This window comes from Empidonax traillii, unplaced genomic scaffold (assembly GCF_003031625.1).
Source record: "Empidonax traillii isolate 1590-97213 ecotype Southwest subspecies unplaced genomic scaffold, ASM303162v1 scaffold388:size1278207, whole genome shotgun sequence".
Taxonomy (NCBI): domain Eukaryota; kingdom Metazoa; phylum Chordata; class Aves; order Passeriformes; family Tyrannidae; genus Empidonax; species Empidonax traillii.
In genome coordinates this window covers 205,796-228,739 of record NW_020955581.1, presented here as the reverse complement: position 1 = coordinate 228,739, position 22,944 = coordinate 205,796, and the positions used below count along the sequence as shown (strand labels likewise).

At 35.5% G+C, this 22,944-nt stretch overlaps 1 protein-coding gene across 2 annotated transcripts in view; it reads right to left on the bottom strand.

Annotated features, from left to right (window-relative positions):
* Positions 1 to 4,360: 4,360 nt before the first annotated feature.
* GXYLT1 (glucoside xylosyltransferase 1) overlaps positions 4,361 to 22,944 on the bottom strand; it is a 39,449-nt gene continuing 20,865 nt past the window's right edge. For both annotated transcript variants that reach the window (XM_027893435.1, XM_027893434.1), the window contains exons 3-8: positions 18,105 to 18,279; positions 16,996 to 17,121; positions 15,886 to 16,137; positions 8,610 to 8,733; positions 8,118 to 8,290; positions 4,361 to 6,223 (exon numbers count right to left, since the gene is read on the bottom strand). In XM_027893435.1, the coding sequence (XP_027749236.1) occupies positions 6,062 to 6,223; positions 8,118 to 8,290; positions 8,610 to 8,733; positions 15,886 to 16,137; positions 16,996 to 17,121; positions 18,105 to 18,279 (1,012 nt within the window). In that variant the 3' untranslated portion in view covers positions 4,361 to 6,061. The remainder of the gene's footprint in view (positions 6,224 to 8,117; positions 8,291 to 8,609; positions 8,734 to 15,885; positions 16,138 to 16,995; positions 17,122 to 18,104; positions 18,280 to 22,944) is intronic.

Sequence of the window (22,944 nt, the reverse complement as noted above, 5' to 3'; positions counted from 1 at the left end):
TGAGAGGCAGTAAACCCCCAACACATCAAGTTTACCCACAAGACTAGCGAAAAATATCAAATCAAAAAAGAAGTATATAACACACTTTGAGTAGCAAAATCGGGGTTTTTTATTTCTTGGGCTTAGATCTGCAATCCAAATTCACCTTGAATAACACTATCCATTGCATAAAAATGGAAAACCAAACAATAACATAAAACATAGCAGATACGTTAAAATGTAAAAAAAAAATAGCAATAGCAGTGACTAGTCAAAACTGCATGAAATACTTGTCAGGAGTTTCATGATATCCAACAGGTAAGCAGAGTTTCCTAGGCACCAGCTGCTCAGCGAGACATAGTAGGTCAGCATTACAAGGCTAAAACACCAGCTTTAATTAAATTTCATTTCCTAGTCTTGAATCAGGAGTTAAAACTGATTATATTGCTTTTGTTTTCTTGGAAGCCTAAAAAACCCATGCCCTAAATACTCATTAATTCAACCACAAAGATTTGCAGTTTAGGGTAACTTCTACATTACAGACTGATTTAATGTGGATTGCTCTAGTAAAATGTGTGCAGAAATGACTGGCAGAACATAAACATTCATAAGACATAGACATAAAAGAAAAAGTGGACCTATTGTACCCAGATTATAATTCTGAAAATGAGGGCACGATATTAAATCACCCAAAGGAAGAACAGGAGAAAAAGTGACCTCCCAGAATATGAAGGTAGTAGAAAATGCTAATAAATTGCTCATCTCAGTTTAATAATTTAATACGAACTGCATAAAATAGAAAGGCCACTTAGGAAGGCACACAAAGCATTTTTAGCTATCAGTACTCAATGCTAGTAGTGAGAAAATAAGGGCAGCACAGTCTAGCAGCACATCTCTAAGTAGTGATGAAGGCACAGGTAAGATCCACATTTGGACTCCATAGCCTTAGAGAAGTCTGAAGAGCAGAAATGATACCTAGCAAACAAATTTCACAGTCTCTTTCCTCTCCTTGTAAAATTCTCTTTGGTTTCAAGTGGACATTATTAAGGCAAACTCCCCAAATTTTGCTTTTCTCTAAAGAGGTAAATGGATTCGTAAATTATCTGTGGAAAACCACACAGAGGAAGGGGAAGGAAGGGGAATTTGAGAGAGGATATTAGTTTAACAGGTATCTAGAAAAGCAGACAGAACACATAAAGACTATAGGCTTAGACTATATGCTTAAAGGCTTCTAATGGATTTACTTTGGGAATATAATATGCCTTTCTTTTACTAGTTTGGCACTCTTAAAACAGCACCAAACTATATCAAACCTGAGAAGCCCTGCTTTTGCAGACCTGTTCTGATGTAACACGCAAGGAAACCGTCCTGTCGCCTAATCTATGATTAAGGCCCATGACCAGTGAAAACATGTTCCTAAATGAGGGTGTTAATGTGCTATTCTCCTCTATCTTTGACTCAGACTCAGAAAGCTGGGTTTTGGTTGTTGGCTTTTAAGTGTCATGTGGAATTATAAAGACAGAAGCCCAGGAACTAACAAGAAGAACCAAATAACTGCATCATTTCCCCTCCCCTTTTAGCATGACCATTACAAAACAAGTCAAACCAGTACCACCATACAGCAGTAAGTGGGCAGTTATTACTAGTTTCAAAGAGTTTAAATAGGATGATACTGAAAATCTACAGTGACAACTTACACTTCCTTTCCTTGAAATTCACAGTAAACAAGGAATGGTCTTTTAAGAGTTATCTGCCCATCCTTCCACATAAGGGGCTAACACAGGAAAAGTCAAATATTTGATGGAATCAAGATGCAACCCTTACATCTACCAAACTGGAAATTAGATTGAAAGATAGAACCTTATTTGAAAATTGTTAATTGTATTTCAGAAATCTGTAGTTCTCTGGTTTCTGTTGTGAAAAATTCTGAATTCCTTGGTATCTCATTATTTCATTCCTATGGGTACAGCTGCAAACTAAAACAAGAAAATTAAATCAAAGATGGACACCTTAAAGCAGCCTTCCAGTACTTGAAGAGATGCTACAAGAGAGCTGGAGAGGGACTTTTCACAAAGGCGTGTAGTGACAGGACAAGGGGGAAATGGCTTTAAACTGGAAGACAAAAGGTTTAGATTAGATATTGGGAAAAAATTCTTTACTATGAGGGTGGTGAGGCCCTGGAAAAGGTTACCCAGAGCAGTTGTGGATGCCTCATCCCTGGAAATGTTCAAGGCCATGTTGGATGGGGCTTTGAACAACCAGGTCTAGTGGGAGTTGTTGGAATTAGATGAGTTTTAAGGTCTTTTCTAAGCCAAGTCATCTCTAAATGGAAACAGACTAGGTCCCTGGTTTGTGCAAGTAAGGTGGCACCCCGATACGGGATAAGCATTTAAAATACAGATCTAGAAGAACTGACGGTCACTGCTTTGATTAAAGGAACTTGGAATCATATAGATCAAGTAGGCAGACTGCAGCCATGCACATAGCATAAGAAAGAACAGAGATTGATTCAGGGAAGAAACTACCGCAACATAATAACATTTCTAAATGCTCAAAAATTCCTCTTATCCAAACATCACCAAATAGCAATCTGAAGAAAAAGAAAAATTAAAACCCAATCACAGTAGGAATACAGGTCCTCCTTTAATCACAGGTTTCTGCAAAGAGACTTGTAGTAATACCTCCTGTAATTTTTATAAGCATTCAAGAGAAGAAAGAGCTTTGTGATTATCTTTTAAAAGCAGTGCAGGGAAAATGGGGAGAGGAGCAGAAAGAAGCACTGTAGAAATCTGCCAGCAAATATACAGGAAGATGCAGATTCATAAATTGAAATGAGGACTCTCTAAAGAATTGACTGCTGCACCTGTACGTAAAGCAACTTCAAAACTAAAGAGATAAATGAACTTCAACTTAAGAATTTCCACTTACTTGATACTCCTTCAAGAAACTTAAAATTTTAACAGGTTACAAACTACAAATCTAAAATTTCATTACAACCTTGGAGGAACAAGCTGTTCTTACACAGCTCCACTATACAGTTAAAAGAAAGAGATTTTGCGAACTACCTTAAAATGAGATTTTCCCCTAACTTCCTATAGTGGAAAATTCACTATTACCTTTGCAAACATCTTCTGCTTTCAAACCTGAGTAATAGTTTCGAGTAGACTACTAGGACTATGAAGCAACTGTGAAGCAACCTGCCCTTCTATAGAAAATTACCCTGCATTATTTAAGATTTGGCAGTTAAATACAGAAAGCAAGTTGTGTTTCTCTGTACAGTTAAACTTGGATCAAAAAGCTTTCTTCTTTATTCGAAGGAAATCTAAAGCATACACACTCATGGTTAATTTTTTAATTTTTTACTTGCTGGGTTCATGCTTGAGCAAATAACTTGGCTGTTATTTGTGCAAAACTCTGTAGGAGTTTCAGTTACTTTTCTCAAATATACAAAAAATGCAGCTGGACAGAACTAAACATCAAAAAAAAGAAACAGAAGATATTCAAAGGTATTAGATACAGAACATAAAAATACTTAAGGTTCCTTTTGAACAATGCAAGTTATGACATCACCTGCACGATCTGTGCACGGAAAAATGCTTAGACTGACAGCAACAGCCACATAAGACGGATCTGAGATCTGTTCCAAGACCCATGGTGATGAGAAGTATCTTCCCATTACTTCATACTTCTACTGTCTCTTACAGAAGAATCCACTTCCCCTAATAAAATAAAAGTCTTACATTCACATTATAGTTCTCTGCAACTTATTTTAACAGACTAAATTACTGGAGCAGTTCCAAATACCATTCATTCACAAGGTAGCATAGAAATTATGATAATTATCATAATCACCTTAGATACTACAGGAGAGAAAGTTAAAATAATGATTCAAAAATGGTTATTTATTAGAAAAAAATGGGACAAAGAGCCTACAAATTCATTTAAATTATACATGAGCATTCAACTCAATCAAGGGGGAAAAAAATCATACTGTCAGTAAATTGTATTGTTAAACCTGTCTGATAGTTGAAAACCTTTAAATTTGAAACAGAAAACAGACAATGAAAAAAAACTCAAGACTTCCAAGAAGTGGAAATATCTCTATCTATGCATTTGGAGACACCTTCATAAACCAGGTAGAGGAGAGTAGAAGTCTAATGTTTTCCTATAGATAACCTCATTTAATCTGTCACAAATACCATCACAGCCATAAATGTGAGTAAATAAGCAGTGTTTCATTGCAATTTTCACTCAAAAAAAAGAGAGTCAAATAATGCAGCATATATGTCTGCAAAGACAAACAACAAAACAACTCAAAACACAGACTTTTTTTTTTAAATACAAGCACACAGTACAAGTAAAAAAGAAAGCTGAACACAGATTGATAAAAAAATCAGTATTTATGTAAAAAAATAATGCACTGCATACTGTAAAATCAGTCAGTCACAGTATTCACCTTCACATAGATTTCTACATTTTCAGTCTTCAAAAGGTTACACAGCAAGGAAAAGAGACCTACGTGCAAGGCAGACTGCTTCCTTGTTTTCATCCCAGAAATTTACACCCTGAGCCTGCAGGGAGATTAGAAACAGAATATAAACTCTGTTACACTGCAGTGTGTTTTTGCACTGCTAAAGCATTTGCTCAACTCACATGAATCTGGAAATCAGAGGAGCCTACCTCTGACATGGAAACAGCCATAAAAATTAAGCTTCTAAAATGGGGTTGGGATGAAGGTGCAAGTCAGTGAGTGGATCCTTCATGTTCAACACACAGGAACTTTTCTGGAATCCGAAACCTCACTTTATGAAGACTTCATCTCACTTAGGTTATCTAAGTTCAAATACACTTTACAAATACATTTTATACCACATAAGTTTAAATATTTTACTGTAACTCTAGAATTCTGCCTTTTTCCTCGTCTTTTTCTCTGGGAAAAAAGTTTGTATTGCATAAACAGTACTTTTTTCACTAAGACAGTTGAAGAAAGCCTAATCCTTACCTGTTGCAAATCACTATCACCCTTTTGACAGTAATGCATTCATGTAGTTGAGAGTCCGCCCCGAAGCTATTTTAAAGCCATGTTATTTAAAAAAATATGGTAACAGGATATATTCTCTAAGAAACCTATCTACTACACGGTCTGATGAAGCATCAGAACTCTTACTACAGCTCTTCACTTTTAGGTCCTACATACTCTATAACAATCATCAGGTAATAATTCCTAGTATGGAAATACAACAGCAACAGATTTCCACTGTTGGGTTTTTCTCAGCTTCCCAAATGCCCTATTAAAGCTGCAAAACCATGAATTTTTTAAAAAGTATTATAAGACAAGCAACTTCAAACTGAATTTTTCCTTAAAAGCCCCTCAAATCTGCTCTACCTTTTAGAGCTAATGGCTCTACAATGTTCAAACAAATGCTTTTTAATATAAAGTCTCCATATTCACCAATGGAGAAAACTAGTATCACATACTAGTTCTCAGCTTCTCAGAAAATCGTATTTATAGCGTGCAGTTTACATCTGAGATAAACAAGATTGTCAAAACAGTACTTCAACATGTAAGAGATGAACATGTAAAGGCACATACAGATTGTCGATAATTACAACCCATTTTTTGAAAACAGAGTATTTTCTGCACTTGTAAACAACTTTGTTTACATAAAGGCTCACACCTTTAAAGTGAGGTTAGTGCTGCTGACCCAGTTATTGCTACATTCACAGTTTAACATAATTTTAGACAGTATATGAGGTACACTCCCAAACAGAGCCATCTTCATTTTTTCCTTGTTTGTTTGATCATTAGATAACTGAATTATGCAGACTAAAACTACTGACCATAGAAGCCAGTAACACCCAAATCATCAGATCCAAGATAAACATTAGCAGTCATTAAACTTCAAAAGAGCAAAAAGTCACCTTTGCAGAAAAAAGTTCCTGTTCTTCATTACATGACTATTTTCTTCATTTTTATGTATGCTAGTAAACTTTTGTCTGGGGACATTAGGAGCCCATTCAAGCTGTATTAAAATTCAGTATATTACTTCAGTCTCCTGATGTAACAGCTAGGAGTCAAAAGTCACCTTCCCTTTGATCTTCTGGCATACAAGTCTCTTATGCTTTTTGTTAGTTGCTTTATGAATACTTTGTAAACTCTTCCACAGTACGTATGCATGGTTTTCTGTAATTCCAGTTCTAGGGGCTGCAGCAGTGAATGAACCAGATCATCTCCAAATGAATACTATAAAGAGGTTAAGAAAAGAAAATTTAAGGTCAATACAGAAGATTGTCATTGTTCAGAGGATTAGAGTTTTTATGAAAATGTTTCTGGGCATCATATTTGCTTTCTATAGGTTTATTAAATGTTTTCAAGCATTCAGAGTGCTTCTAAAAATGCAGTAATTGAAAAACACCTCCGAAGTCTAGAAATATTCTCTAATGCTTTCAATAAGCATAACATGGAAGACTTGACTTTTTTTAAATGTATGCAAATGAACATATTCAGACAGGCAAGGAGGAAATTTAAAATTACCTTTTAAATTAAAAATTTACAAATCTGAAATTATTTCCAGTTATTTTTCTTGTTGTATGGTAACTTTCTCAAATGGCATATAACCTTTAAGTAACATAATTTTTATCAAATTATAATGAAAGCAGTATGAAAAGTGGTACTAGTGAAGTTTCATTAAACTGAATGATGGTCAAACACATACTATATTTAACATAGGCATGAAATAAAGTAGTCATTAATTCAACAGTGCTATATTTTTATGAACAAATGATAAGTTTTTGCACTTTGAAGTAGTATAATTTTGTTCATCTTATTACCATTGAATCAGCAATGTTTTACATACTTTCTCTGACATGTTCGTATACCAAATGGGATCATAAATAACAGGAAATAGTTTTTTCATCTGTTTTTGACAATACTCAAAGGAAACAAAGAAAACATATTTTTATGGAAACACAATAACTTTCCCTGCTACATATTCTCAGACCCCTGAAAGTACTTTTCTTCATTTTTATATCTATATGACAACATGCAATAAAGCAACATTAAAATATACTCTTGATTTTTGTAGGTTATACACACACAGTAGCCTGCTACATTATAACGTGCATCAGTGCTAAATTTTACAGCTCTTCAGTGAGTATACCGATGCAGTGATAAATAGTTTATTAGACAACTTATCTGCAGAATGAAAAGACATCATTGTGCTTAGTATTTAAAGGAACAACAACATATTAATACACTGAATCTCTACAAAAGGTCAAAACACAGTATATAAAAAGTTTTTTACAATCCAAATCTAGATACAAGTATTAAAATGTTGCAATAAATACTTCCAAGCTTTGGGAATGCGAGGTTTTTCCTGCATTTTAAAATATTCAGAAAAATAAAGCTTCTGGTGACAGCTTGTTGAGCCTGGAGAAAAGGAGGCTGAGGAGAGACCTCATTGCAACCTACATCTTCCTCACAAGAGGAAGAAGGGGGAGCAGAGAGTAGACACTGCTCTGTTCTCTGTGGTGACCAGGGACAGGACCCGAGAGAATGGCCTGAAGTTGTGTCAGGGAAGGTTTAAGTTGGATATTAGGAAAAGTTTCTTCACCCAAAGGGTGGTTGGGCACTGGAACAGGCTCCCCAGGGAAGTGGTCACAGCACCAAGCCTGTATGAGTCCAAGAAGCATTGGGACAATGCTCTCAGGCACATGGTGTGACTCTTGGGAATCGTCTTATGCAGGGCCAGGAGTTGGACTTCAGTGATCCTTGTGGGTCCCTTCCAGTTCAGATATTATATGATCTCCAAATGCTCATGTAAAAAGTTTATCAGATGATTAATTAAATGAATGAGAATACAGCCTTTTAAATAAGCATTGACAACTATGGGCAATGCTTTAGAATCCTAACTGAGACACAGTCTACACTATGTTTCCAAAGATGCTCATCACAATATTCCAGGAATATACTGGAACTCCATCCAAATAATAAAGAAGAAACTGGTGAAACACTTAAGGTTGCTTAAAAGAAAAAAAAAAATTACTTTGTTGCAATCAAGGTGAGTATCAAACAAAATACATGCAGCGTAACAGATAAAAATACTTTAAAAAATAAGTACAATGATGAAAACACTTACATTTTTTATTGCTTCATAGACAGCCCTAAAAGTTGGTTGTTTATCATCGTGGTACACACCTCTGTTTCCATGAAGAATAAATATACCTTCTTCTTCAGCTGCCTTACAATTGCTTCCATAGATGCAGTGGTCAGGCCGATAATTCCATTGGCAAGGAAAGACATAAAGACTTTCTGTGTGGAAAAATGAGAGTTCTGGATTAAATGCCAAAATTGTTTCAGGAAATATACTAATCTCTATTTTTATTAAGGCTGCTTCACAGATTGCCATACAGTTGTTTTGAAATCTAACAGTTCATTGCTCTCTAACAAGCTCCAGTGTTGCGTCTAAATGTAAACCCTCGAAGTAAATACTTTCAGAGAACAAAAGGAGCACATAGTCCCTTGAATGCTTTCACAGAAAAGTCTGCTAAAAGAGTATTTTCCTGGATTTTTGAACATCATGGAAAAGATCAGCTTTCTTGTGTTAGACTTAAAATCAATATGGATTTACCTGGATTGTGAAAAAACATAATGTTCAACAGATCCTGATCGCCCCATGTTATATTCAACTTATATTTCTTCAGTAGTGGCATAAGAATTTCTCCCCACTGTAACCGCACTGGCGTCATATCATTCTATGAAGCAAAAGGCAAAACAACACAAATTCAGGAAAATTATACCTATAAGGAAGCACCTTACACAATCACAGTAATTTGCATTTCAAAGTTACAAATCTCAAACGTATAGAGATTTTTTAAATCAACAAGCCTATCTAAGGAAAATAGTTATAGACACTTCCAATATGCTTTATTTCTCAATTATTAACTTAGAAGGAAAATTTGATGCATCTCCTACTTCTATTTAACTGCCACAGTAGATTTTTGTCTTCAAGATTTTCCTCAAACATCTTAAGCCAAGAGTTCTAAGAAATGGCATGGGTTTTTTACACAGCAGTAGGATCTAACACCAAAACTTCATTAAGTGATGCAACAAGTCGATGGGCAGTATTTAAATATCCACACTTCATGCACTTTCTCTCTTTATCACAGAGTGATAAAGGTTAACTTCAGGTTCTAAGGTTAACTTCAAAAATTCAAATCAGTTCAATATAAAATTAATTCTTAAATAGTTCCAAACATACAGACAACAAATACATGCATTTTGTACATGGTGTACAAAAATACAAAGATTCTTCAATGGTTTTGAAAAGAATTTTTTATCCAGTTCAACTAATTTTTTTTAGTTACTAAACTCCCACAGTAAAGGCACAACTTTTCACTAGCATAAGTCAGTAAGACACCAAACCAACAGCTGATACTAAATTCCAAACTTCTTGATTTAGCAGAATCGCTTCAAATGGAAAGAAGGAGGAATTCCTCTAAGGTTCTGGTTGTGGTGGTGCTACTTAGAGTAAACTGGTTTACAGTTTACTCTTTTGGCCATATTACCAAAGAGATTATAACCTGCAGTTACTGGTTACATATTCCAAAACTAATTTCTTATCTTTACATCATGTTTAAGCTCAACTAGAACAGAAAAGAAACAAGACTGCTCACTCTCTAGCTTGTACTTCAGTTGTGAGAGTGAGAAGGAATAACAGAAAGTCCCAGAGATAATTCTTAACAAGTACAGAATTGTACGCTTTTTAATAGGTTGCAAAAAAAAATATTAAATTAGAACTCCAGTATAGTTTGGGATTTGCATACAGGAATATCATATTAAGAGACAGATTACTAGGAGCAAAATACTCAGTTTTTGAATTACAGTATCAAAGACTTTCTTCTCTGAGCTTTACCCTGACAAACTACAGAGTGCACAAGTTAGCAGTTCAGTTTTTATCCTTTTCTCAAATCATTTCAACCATTGAATATGAAGGGCTTTTAGAACTGCAGAATAAAACAAGAAATACTATCAGATTTCAGACATGAATTAATACAAAAAACAGATCTATAGCTTATATCATGTAAGAAACCAAACAGAATATTACAGTCCCTTCTGTCCTAAAAAATTTATGACTATGATTGTCTGCAAGTATTTAATGAGAGCAGCATAAGAAATGCACAAGAGAATTCTTCTCTAGTAAGAATTACCATTAGACTCAGTGCAATGTGATTAAACGAAATAAAACACAGGCTTAACACCAAGCTAAAATCTTCCAAAAAGCAAATAAATTGGACTGAATCACAGTGGATAAAGATTATTCCCTCACCTGAACATTGCCATCCATAGATTATTGACCAAAACATAAGTTTAAGTTATTAAAGTCATTATTTAATATAATTTCCATTTAACTTGTAGAGTTTTAATAGCAGTATATCCCAAGATGCAAAGCAGGTAACAGCATGTATCACAGAGCCAGACGTCTAGAAACAACACTACTTGACAAATAGTGCTGTCAGATTTAAGTACCGGAAACTGTAATATTTCAATAGCCTTTGCATAAATAAAAAATAGTTAAACATTAATTTATTAACAGTGATGTATAATGACACCAGCATAGGAGTCAGAGAGCAAGAGAAACTACTGGAATAGTTATATGTTCTCCTTCTTTAAAATATTCTACTATAACTTTTGGTGAAGTTAAACAGTTTGAGAAGTAGAATGCTGATAGAATTGCTTTTCAAAAGTTCTATGATAATTTAAGGATTTTCAGAATATAAGCCTTCTGTCCAATATTCAACAACAAGCAAATAATGTTAAAGAGATTTAAGAAAAAAAGCACATCAAAGTAATACAGACAAGCTCTTACAAACTCTCAAAATTCTACTTTTATTTGAGCAGAAGAAAATGTGTAAGAACAAAATATAAATAGGGACATCAAAATGTTTTCCTACATTTTGGTGGGGTTTGTTTGTTTCTTTGTTTAGATGCTGTGCTTTAAATAGTTTGGTCATTACCCATTTCTGTACCAGAAAACTTCTGCGTGGCTAAGGCTAAAGTCAGACTTAAAAGAGCTATCACATTTAGCCTTGTATTACGTTTCTCTTAATTCTAGTAAAAAAATATAAAACTGAGGAAAAATTCTCAAATCATAAAGCAATATCTGGACCAGTTGCATCTGTATCCCACGAACAGTTGACCAACTTAGAGCCAGCCCTCTTCCTTCTGGTTACATGACTATCCTGCTTTTGCACTAGTGGTGTAGTGCTAACACTTACTGAATGTTTTTGCAAGCTGATTTACTTCCACAACCCAGCAGAAGGATATCTTTTTTTCTACTGTTACCAAATTGAATCATAGAAAGGACCAGCAAACACCAGAGGCCAAGACAAAGTAAATAAGAAAAGGGGGGAAAAGCTGGTAAGAGAGCTGGTAACCTTGCTCTTAGAAGCAATTAATTCTTTCTTGGAACTATAGCCCTAAGCAACACTGAAAGGTAAAAAAAAGAGTTTATAATGGTTTAAGTAATAGAAACTCTCTGATTATTTTTTTTTTTTCTAAAGCATACCCTTGAAGCTCTACTTTGCACACTCTATCTCGAGTTAATTTGTTGGGAGTTTATTTGATTTTCTAAGAACTTGTTCCTTTCCATGACTGCCTGCATCTCAGGAATTACAACGTGATAAAAGTCATTGCTCTCTATTCACATTGCCTCACTGGTCTAGGACTTTGTGTTAAAACACCATATATGTTGTATTTGCTACATCTCTTTCAGTTTAAAAAAATAACTACATCTATACGTATACAAATACAAAAGAAGTCATGTGCTACTACCTCTTCCCTGCCCTAAATATTCTTGCATGTTTTACATTCCCATTTTATAACTGCTGCTTAGCAAAGACAACATGCAGGTCCTAACCATCAGAAGCTCCATTACGGATTCTAGTATCATGCCCAGTAATGCACTGTTTAATGACCACACTATACTCAGTAACACACATGTGCCTGCATATGAATCTGCATAGATCACAGAATACGCTGAGTTGGAAGGGACCCATGAGGATCATCGAGTCCCACTCCTGGTCTTGCACAGGAGCATCCCCAAGAGTCACACCATGTGCCCGAGAGTACTGTCCAAATAAATGCGCGCACACACACACACATGTGTGTGCATACACATATATGCATACAGTGCATATATTTGTTCTGTATATATATACAGAGACTTAAAACAACAAGACAGATAGCATAGTTAGGATCAGGAATAACGACTTCCATTAGGCGCCACAGATAGCCAAATAGCTAGGATACTCGTCTAAAATGACTAAATCTGACAGTCCTGAGAAGACTGAGGCTTTAATAAGTAAGTGGATAAAAGACGACTTAATCCTCAAGCAATACACGAAGTACAGGTTTATTGCTACCCAGACAAACACTATAACCTTTAGCTAAAGTCTCTGATTCTACTTTTTATTTATCCATCTTCTATCTTCTCCTGACTCTTACAAATCAATGTGACAACAGAAGAAAGATGCTTAGAGGCCTCAAGCAGCTCAGTCCGTAATTTTGGGCTGCAAAAAACTACAACAGATAAAGAACCCACAGTTTTAAATCCATAGCATTAGAGGAATATCCTGATTCGAGACTTCTACTGTTTAGATAAAAGCTCTAGCCATTGCAGTGTCATGTAAAAAGATCTAGAGACAGCTTTGTAAAGACACAAAAATTCCCAGATCTTATATACTCCTTGAAGAATTTGTTGAGCCTCCTGAATGAATATAAACAAATTCAGACCATCCTATAAAACAATGAAGCATTTTCTAGTTCTACTGTATTTGACTGAAATCGTTAATGGGACACAACATGGAACAGTTATCTGTAAGGTCCAAAAACATCTGCAGTGCTGTGGCAAGGGATAGCCCCTACCCCCCCGAATGTAGGGCAGATCCTACACCTACCCTCTCTCTTCCATAGGGTTAAGATTAGTAGCTCCTTTGCTTTCAGTCACAAGAAAAGTCATACACTCTCAGGCCTGTAGTGTGTATAGACTCAACTACACTAAATCTTTTTCCAAGTTTTGCTGTGAGGTTGACATTTTTCCTATCAAACAATCCTCCTTTTATTAAGACATTCAAAGAACCCGAAGAAGAAAACAGTCTCTGCAAGTCTCCATGAACAGAAGAGTATTTGTAATAAAGCTTGTGCACCTTCAGGGCCCTGTTACACTCTGCAAGCTTGTGGGACCACGCTCTAGGTACTAAGGGAGAATAAACCAAATGGTTCCCCTGCTGAGTGCTCTCTAAAGCTCTCAATAATCAATGTTATATAACAACATCATTTCCTCCTTAGTCATTACCCAGGCTGCACTATCTCACTATGACAGAGGAGGAGAATGATCAAACACTATCACTCCTAAACTTCAGGTAACCTAGAAGATCTCTGATTAGACAACACCAAACTGTTCTGGCTGGACTGAGAACACTACCATAAGTCTGATACTACAGGACACTTTTCCAGTGTGTCCAATAAGTAGAAGGACTAAGGCAGCAGCACAGTTTAGAAATCATGAGGTAATTTCCTGTCAGAGACAATTCTGAACCTATTTTACTTTTTACAATCAAGCAAGAGCGAAAGAATACTTCTTCAGGTGCACCACTAGTCCTAAATGTTTGAAGAACAGCCACAGTGCACACAAAAGCACTCCTGGGTAAGTATGAGGTTCAGAAGACATGTGAAAGCAAGGGACGAAAGTACATATGCATCACACATGGAAGCAGAAGTCTAAGTTTCAAGTGACAGTAATGATCTAGGAAGGATGCCCAAGAATTATGACTAACTATTATGGGCAGAAAATTATGTATTTCTAACATTTAAAACAACTGAGCATGGGTTATTGCCTCTTTTATTACTTTTGTTAACTAAATTCATCAAAAAGGGCTTTGAATCATGTGCTTTGCTATTAGGAAGCTTTACTTTGTTCCTGCTTCCCTTTCTCAAGTGCCGTTTCACAGTTCTGAATACTTAGTGTAGTAGCACTGAGTACCTAATTCCAGTCTTAGTTCCTTTCCCTTAATTGTATGATTGCTTAGCCTGCAACTCATCAAGCAGACTTGTGCAGTACAATACATACAGAACAATTTGAGCATTAAGATGAATGTTTCCAGAACAATTTGAGAACTGTTTTTGTTCTGATTCCCAATAACAGTTATGATGCACTATCTTCCTCACTGCAGAAAGAAGTTCAGTGGCCCACTTAGCCAGAAACTACATTATGTTAGGTGTACTGCAGTTTGCCAGCAAGATCATGAGAAAAGCATATGGATGTATGCCTTGCCTTACAGTGAGGTCTTATAAATCAGATACTCACCCTCATAATAAAGAGCAATCATAAAAAATTCACTTCCTCCAAGGTTGGTTTTGTTGAACAGTCTGACATGTTTCATTGCATAATAAATATACACGGTAAAACCAGGAATACATAGCAGATATTTTTAGGACTTGGAAAATATTCCAGCCCTCTAGAGCCAAGAGAAAGTGGCAATGTTCCATTTTGAATTTCAAAATACTCATTAATTATTTCACCTGCATTAATCTGTATATATAAACCTAAATTGGAAGAAAACGCCAGTTTTAGGTGTTAATAAGAAAGGACTTCATATTTTCCTCTAGAAAACAACAGTTAATTTCATTGACAATTTTATTAGTCTACATAATATGCATACTTTTCAAAACTTTAACCCCAGTTTTAGTAAAAACACATCAAGTTTCCAATTAATTAAAAATCTAAGCTGTACTGAGAAGCCCAATCAGAATTCTGGCACATAATAAAATAAAAGACCAACCTTATTTTTAGTGGGGTAAACACCAGGATAACTCACTACACAGAACTGCATTGTCAGAGGTTAAGATACATGCAGTTTTCAGTCCCATGACTTTCTCATTATACTTTTCGGTATTTTCATTTCTCCAAATGCTATAATCAGTAAAACAAACAAATAAAGTAGACAGTGCAAGATTTCACTGATGTCATATACGGAGAAGTTTTCTTCTTGGAGAAACTACAGCTCTATACTATAGCTACTGTAACTTTCTACTTTATCTGCAACTGAGATAATTCCCCATTTTTCTTGAATTCTCTGAATTTCCCTAACAGTAAGATTTTGAAGATGAAAGCTGTTCATTAAATTGAAAATGGGGGACAAGTAATATCTACTGGAAGTTTATGCTGTCCCTCTTACAGATGCACTTCCAAAATTTTTTGATTGCATGATTATTTTTCCCTAATCAAACTTCTCTTAAACAGAGATATACTGTTCCCCTAAGCATAATCACATAGCACTGCTTTTGTCCTTGTGTTTCAAGTATGTAAGAAAAAAACTTCCCTACTTTCATGACAAACTTAAATTGTCTACAGAAACTATGACTTCATGGTAAATAAACAGATACTTAGGGTGATAATCAACTGGTTACAATGTAAAAGATCAAAATTTGGTAACTTTCGTTTTAAACACCTTACTAAATGTTTTAGCACCACCTCCTGGTCATACAACTACACATGGTAAAAGTTGACATTAACTTTTTTCTGGGATCACTACAGTGAATTTAAAATGCTGGCATATCTACTGGCAAATGTAATTTACAGCAAATTGTACCAAGTCAAGGATCTCTCAGAACTAAGAAAAATTAAAACAATCAAGCACACTTAATATTAGAGAACTCCAAGTCTTACAGTGAATGACATTTAAAAAATAGTTGGAAACTACTTTAAACACAGTGTAGTTTGAGAAGATTACTACAATTACAGGAAAAAAGATTTTGAAAACTACACATGAATTTGAAACAGGATTAGAATTAAAATATTAAAATACTTAAGTCCACAGAAAATACAATAAAGGCAACACACATACCTTGAAATATTTTCTTCTGATACGTGTCATATTCATTAACATGACTCCAGAATTAATTCCAGTTACTCCATAATAGGGATGTCTAGCAAAGCGATTATACCACCCAATACGAGGCTCTTCATGTTCTGGTGCCATTGCAGCAATTTGCGTGGAGTTGAACTTTCCCAAAAAAGACCAAATATCATCAACAGGCCTCAAAAACAGGATGTCGGTATCAACATACAGTAGTGAATCCACATTTTTGAGAATTAACTGTGAGAGAAAGAAATTTAAAACCAAACTTTTAAGTTTTATCAAACTTCTCTTCACAAAACATAAATTGCTGCCATTATACAATAAAGTTTAACACATTTTTGTCATATGCAAATAAATTCATTTTAGGCTGACAGTTTGCAGTCAATAAATTTGCCATCACTCCTCTCATTTTAAAGAATTTTTGTAAAGGGAAACAGAGGTTTTATATAGAATAGCAATGCAAAGGCACTCAGTCTACACTTTATATGTCAGGGATCCTCAGGAGTAGGTTTGCAGGCCAGGTGAAACATTACTCTAACAGGAGTTCCTATCTTACTCCTGTTCCCTTGCTTTCCCATGCAGATAATCAAACAAGGAAGAGATGTAAAAGCACCAGAATAGACACTGTTTGGAAGATAGCTGCCACTGCTCTAATTCATCAAACCTGAAGGATGATTCCTGAAGTGTCTTAGATAAGCAAAGAAAAAAAGGCTGCACAAAACACTGGCAACAATAGCCCATTTCTTGTTTCATTTTCTCTAACACTTCTCAGACCCATGCACGCAGGAAACTTTCCAAACAAATGAGCAGATGAGGCATGATAAATCCTTCTTACCTCTGAGAGGATGACATGACCTATACCTCTCTCTGAGGATACTGTGCCATAACGCAGCAAGTGAGAAAAGGACTTTTATTCCGTAGGGTATTAGTGCCATAGAAAGTGGTAAATTCACAGGATTTTTTAGGATGTCATAAAAATAACTTTCAGGAGTAGTAGTAGTCCTTCATTTTAAACCAAGTATATATCAGATTAACAAGGGCAGCTTGATCCTTCATAAACAGACTTCTGGACAGTCCTATTACAGAGTAACTTACTGGCAAAAATAGCCTTTGTGAAGCACATGGTTTAAACAATTTCTTCCATTCTGCTGCACTCTCAGTTGGAAATGTTATTGGATATAATGTGTAATTAACTTTTCCTTCATAGGGGAATTCATCAAGCTATGGAAAAGAAGAAATCACAGAAATTATGTCAGTTCAATTCTACTACAAAACAATAAATCAACCCTGCATTCAAATTGATAATTGAACACAACTACAACATCTCTTTTCCATAACAGATATGCTTCTTGACCTACAAGAATCTGTCAGCTAATCAAAATAATCGAAGGAAAAGGGGCACCTGCAGGCCACTATAAAGAAAATCATCATATCCGATCATATGCAAAAGGAAGAGGAAGTAAAATAAATTAGTATTTACAAAAAGTAAGTACATTAAATAAAACTCTTCCCCTCAACTAGTTTCCACAGGAGAAATAACAAGGAAGTCTTTCTAAATTTAAAATAACTTACTCCATTTTTGCCAGTTACTGTTGGCATAACATTAGCATATACACATAAGCATGTATAACACACTAATGTCACAGTTAATATGACATTTTAAGCACAAAAATAATAAACCCCTCCACAGTTATATCCTAGTCAGCTTCTAAAACTGTTACTACAGTCATAATGTTACATTCATTAACTGCAATTTACTAAAATCAGACATAACCGTATCTACCATTTTCAAAAACTGGTCTTTCAGTTTGTCTCAACAATTCAAGGCTGATTCATGCTGTAAGCAGAGGGTCAAAAAAGGACAGATTTCTAATTTTTTCTTTTAAAGCCAACTTTAAATAAGCTCACACAAGATAACTGGTTAGCATTCAGAATATAGGTTTGTATTTAACAGATTTAAGGTGACAAATCAGGAAGATTTGGTCTGTCTCTAGGAGGAACTTTGATATCAGCAACTGGCACTCTTCCACAGGAAAAAAAAAATTCAAAAATCCCCATCCAACATTGCAAATGCCTTATTATCTTATTTCCAGATTCCTGCATTTCTGCCACTGTATCAAACAACTACTACCCAAGTAGAGAAATTGCAAAATATTACTTAAATTGTGCTACAAAATGATTGAATTCATTCTTTGAATACTTACTGTGTTTTTGAAACTCTCATGTAATTGGTCCTCAGCAAAAATATGAAAGTGGAGAGGTCTGATGCTGAAAATAATGGCTGATCTCAACATAGTAACAGTCTCCTCCAGTCTTTCACCACAGGCCACCACTGCTAGATGCATTTTCTCAGAAGGATGTGTTTTCATATAATCATATCTGATATAAAAATATTTTTTCATTTGACATTATTTCTAGCACAGGCTTAAAGAAAAACACTACTATTTACTGCAGGAAGTAACTTAACAAAATACCCTTTATCATACTTAAACCAGCAATGCATTTATACTTCATATATATTATGTTAACCTCAACCATTCTCATATTCACTCCCACTATCCCAGCTGAAAAGGGAAAAAACAGGTATAGAAGAGCTATATAGAAACTACACAAACATTTACTTTCTTAGTAACCTTACTAGCCATTAATAGCAGGGAATTTCACAAAAATACCTATTTAAAAGGAAAGACTATATGAAGTTACATTGAAATGTGGAAAGGTGATAGCACATTAAGTCTATACATGAGTTAATTTTTTTCCCCTTTCCCTGGGCTAAGTATAGACATAGGTAAAAATTACAAATACAGTAGAGTTAAACTCAACAACAGAAGTGAGATAATCTCTACTTTCAAGATGTTCTGACAAGAACATTTTGGACTGCTCTAGGCATTTTGTTCATTTTCTGCTCCAGTAAGTCCTTTTTGGCAAACCCTTGCTTCAGCATTTCACCTAAGCACTGATAAAACACAAAAAGTTTTCTCCTATACTTCCATCTTGCAGGAGTACAACATGAGTTGGAAAAGGCAGGAAACTAATAGCTCAGATGGCTTTGTATTGTGGAATGCTTAGTGGTTCTGTAAAATCCCTCAGGCACACTGACCAAGAGCACTGTCCATGTGCCTTGAGGCTAAGTCACTGCAAGGAGTGGGGACTGGGAAATCCTTTACTCCTGAAGATACCTGTGCAACAGTTACAGTGTGAAGTGCTTGGAATGTCTTTTATAGTGTACATTTTAAAGTTATTTCATTACTTTAATAAAATAGACTAAAATGATCATCAGGTAAATATCATTAACTTGGTGGCAAACAGTGGGCACACTAAACCTAAAACCATATTCTCCTGGATTTCATATATTTAATTAGTCAGAAAAGCTTTCAAAGGTTTTAAACATACATCAACTCAAAGCCCATCTTCAAAACAACATGCAGTTGAGCTCTTTGCACAGACTATGGGAAGAGGGGGGTTAACAGAACTAAGAGTATCTGAAGGTTTAAATTACAAGTTTAATGCCAAATTATGCAGACAAAACTAATACTCAAGTTAGAAAATGCTTTCCTAAACTAGTAACAATAGAGAAATGCTTGACAAACCACGCATTCTTAGAAACTTGTCAAAGAGAGAGACACTTCAAAACAGAAATTAACACATGTGACTCTTAGCGAAATCTCCACCCAATTTATGTAACTATGTAGATACATACAAGTTTTCCTTTAAACTGACAATAGATAGTATGTAAATATGCCTTTCTTTCTTTAAGGCACAGAAGAGCAGCATACATTATTTTCAGTTACATGTGGCAAAACATAGGCAAAGTTATCACTCTAAAACTGCTGAATTTTAGTGCCATAAATAATTGCTACATTTAAAAAACATTCTGAGTTTTGAAAGAATTTAATGCTATGGAACCAAAAAACATACAGTATCCCAGGGATTTAAGATTAACGAAATTTTAATTAAAACATGCAGCCACTTTTAACTCAAGGCTTGGGGTATTATTAAAAATCCCATGGACGATAGACCTCGTAGGTTGGATTCAGATCCAAAACAGGGCACATAAAGGAAGATGCTAACATGAGACTGTGTCCAAAGTCTCATCAAAGCCAACAGAGATCTAGTGAGCAGGTTATAGAGCACAGACAGTAATTCATCTTATTTCAAAGTAAACACCTAAGGCTTGAATCAATTTTTAACATAGGTGCAGTGCCATTTAATAAGCTCTAGAATATCCCACCTGAACTCCAGGTGCCAGTCCAAAAGGACTGGGTGTTTCCAAGATAATGTTGTATCTCCTAGTCCTAACGAGATTTCTAGGATATGCAAGTGCTTCTTAATTAATACCAACTATTTACTTCTCAGTCACCAAATGGCTAGTCACATGGATCATCCTCTGTGCTCTGTGACTGTTTAAGACCTACTTGACATAGGCACCAAAATGCAGACCTCTATATTCAGATGGTTTAATCTGCAGACTGAAAGCTTTTCTAAGTCTTGCAGCAAAATCTGAAAAATTAGTTTAGATTAACACACACAAAAGAAATCTTGAAATGTAACCAAGGCATGCCCATTCAGACTTTTATACATAAAGCTAATTTAAACATTACACCATGTAGTAAGTAATAATGTAAAAGACACAATGTGAGCTGAATATGATGAGGGCAACTGAAACCCACAAGTAAATACACTGCTACAGTGTGAACAAGCTGCAAGCAGCAGATTAGCTTCATCACTAATCCACTGAAAGGGGAATTACAATAATTAAGCCCCGAAGTCATGTGAGCCTACAGTGATATTACAAGGTCATGTTATACATAAGGGCAAAATGAACACAAACTGCATAGCTGCAAGCCAAGCTCCTGAACCACGTGTAACACATGGCTTTCCATGAATAAGGTCTGACAAAGATTATGCCAAAGTATTTCTAAAACCTACTGAGATTCCAAGACCATATTTTATTATTTCTACATCTAGTGACATCTGTGAATAAAAGAACATTTCAAGACACACAACAAAAAAATGACTGATCGTATTGAAATGCTTTTACAGTTGCTTTGTTCACACAATCCCTGCTATATGAATTTCTGACTCAGGTTTTTAAATGTGTGCTTAAAAATAATTTTTAAAGGAAACAAAACATTTAGAAAGAACTAACAACAACTGAATTTCAGTGTGTACAACACAGGGAACAGCCAGACTCAGATCTCTAAGTTCACCACAAAGTTTTATTCCTCAAGCAGATGGAACAAGAAACTGTTGGAAAGAACAGGCCACCATTCCCTCTGGGGACTATCCACTACAAAGGTGCTGAGACATATTAGATCTCAGAAATACATTAAGGCAGAAGTTATGAGATTCCAGAGTTGTGGTTCTTACTGCAGACTCCTTTAGTGAAAAGAGACATTCTTTAGTGATTATAAGTTGCATTTGACTTCCCTGAATACAGACCACTGAGAACCACAGCTGTCTTTTCAGTAACCAGGCCTCAGTGCTGCTCTTCTCCCTGCAAATACATCTCCCTCCACTCCCAGAGGGAAAGCCTATCCTTCATCCAGAGACACTAACTACTTACTGCTAACCCTCAGCTAGGAGTATCTTTCATCACCTTTTCTTCTTCCTGACACTAGAGGCAGAATAAAATGTAAATTGTCCTGCAGAGCTTATCAACTTGAGCTCTGCAGTCTCACCTTTAATATGAGCATGTCCCACCCACAGAGACAATTATCTATTCCATGACTTGTCTCACTCTCTTCTTCAATATTATGTCTACATGGCTTTGGTCTTTCCCCTAATTCCTTTCAAAATTATCTGCCTTCAACTGCTCCCTTCTATACTTCTCCTTTCTGAATTTTCCAGCCTCTGTAACCCTTCTCCCCATCTTTCTCCATGCAACTACCTCACCAGTAGCCAGGAAAAGGAGAAACATGTTCATTTAGACATCCTGGTATCTGGTATGAGAAAGTGACATAAGACCTTTTGGCAATAAAATTTTCTTAGCAGTTCAGTAGCTGAGTTGACGATGAACAAAATAAAATTTATTTTACAAGAACAGTAACTTGTCTGAACCTGAGCCAGTTTGGTATCAGAGTATCACAGCTCTGATATGAACCCTTACTGAACCTCAAATACAGGTCCTGAAAGGGTTAAGACACTTTCAAAAGTGACATACTTTCAAAAAAGTTGTTGAAAGGCAATGTGGAAAACACAAAAAATACAAATGTAGATTTTCATATGCACATTTCTAATTACTAATAGCCTGTTCTTTTGGTGCGGGAGAACTTAGTGAAGAAGCCAGAAAAAGCAACAATAAAGTGAAATACAAAGTGTATTTTACTAGGTATTTTGGATAGACTAACAGAGAAAACTTGACAGCCCTAATTTCTAGAGAAAAAAAAAAAAAGATCTCCAATAATGTGGGAGTCCTAGCTCCTGTAGGGAAAGAGAAACTTCTGGTAATTCAAGTGAAAAAAAAAGAATGCAGCTGTAACTCAGTAGAAGACACTGACCTGAATGCCATGACAGGATTTCAGTTTTTAGGGACAAATAAGAGAACTTCACTTGCTTGGGGTTGCTAATTACACGTGAGGGGTAGGGATAGTAAAAATAAATGAAATAAAGCACTTGAGATAGAGGTCCACACATACTCCCATGAGTTTAGAAAACATTTAAAACAATCTGCTTCGACACTGTGAGAACAAAACAATATACTTTAAAACATGCTGCTCATCAGCAGCATAAGGCGATGTACAAGCCTTGCCCTGAAGTATTTCTGTGTCAAGTGAAGACCTTCATTCTATAGTGATTAATTCTGCTTTGGAGTTAATAACTTCTGAGAGGAACTGCATATGCTCAGTAAATCTTCTACAACAAGGTTTTCCAGAGCCTATCTGTCAAGACACTGCCTTCTATTTAAAGGTGTTTACCATGATGCATTGTATATTAAATTAGCTTTTCTAGGTCAATTACAATTATGAAGCTATAAGTTGGTAGTAAGCTACAGAGGTATGTTTTGACAGGGGTTACTCTTCTAGAACCTTCACTGCATCCCAA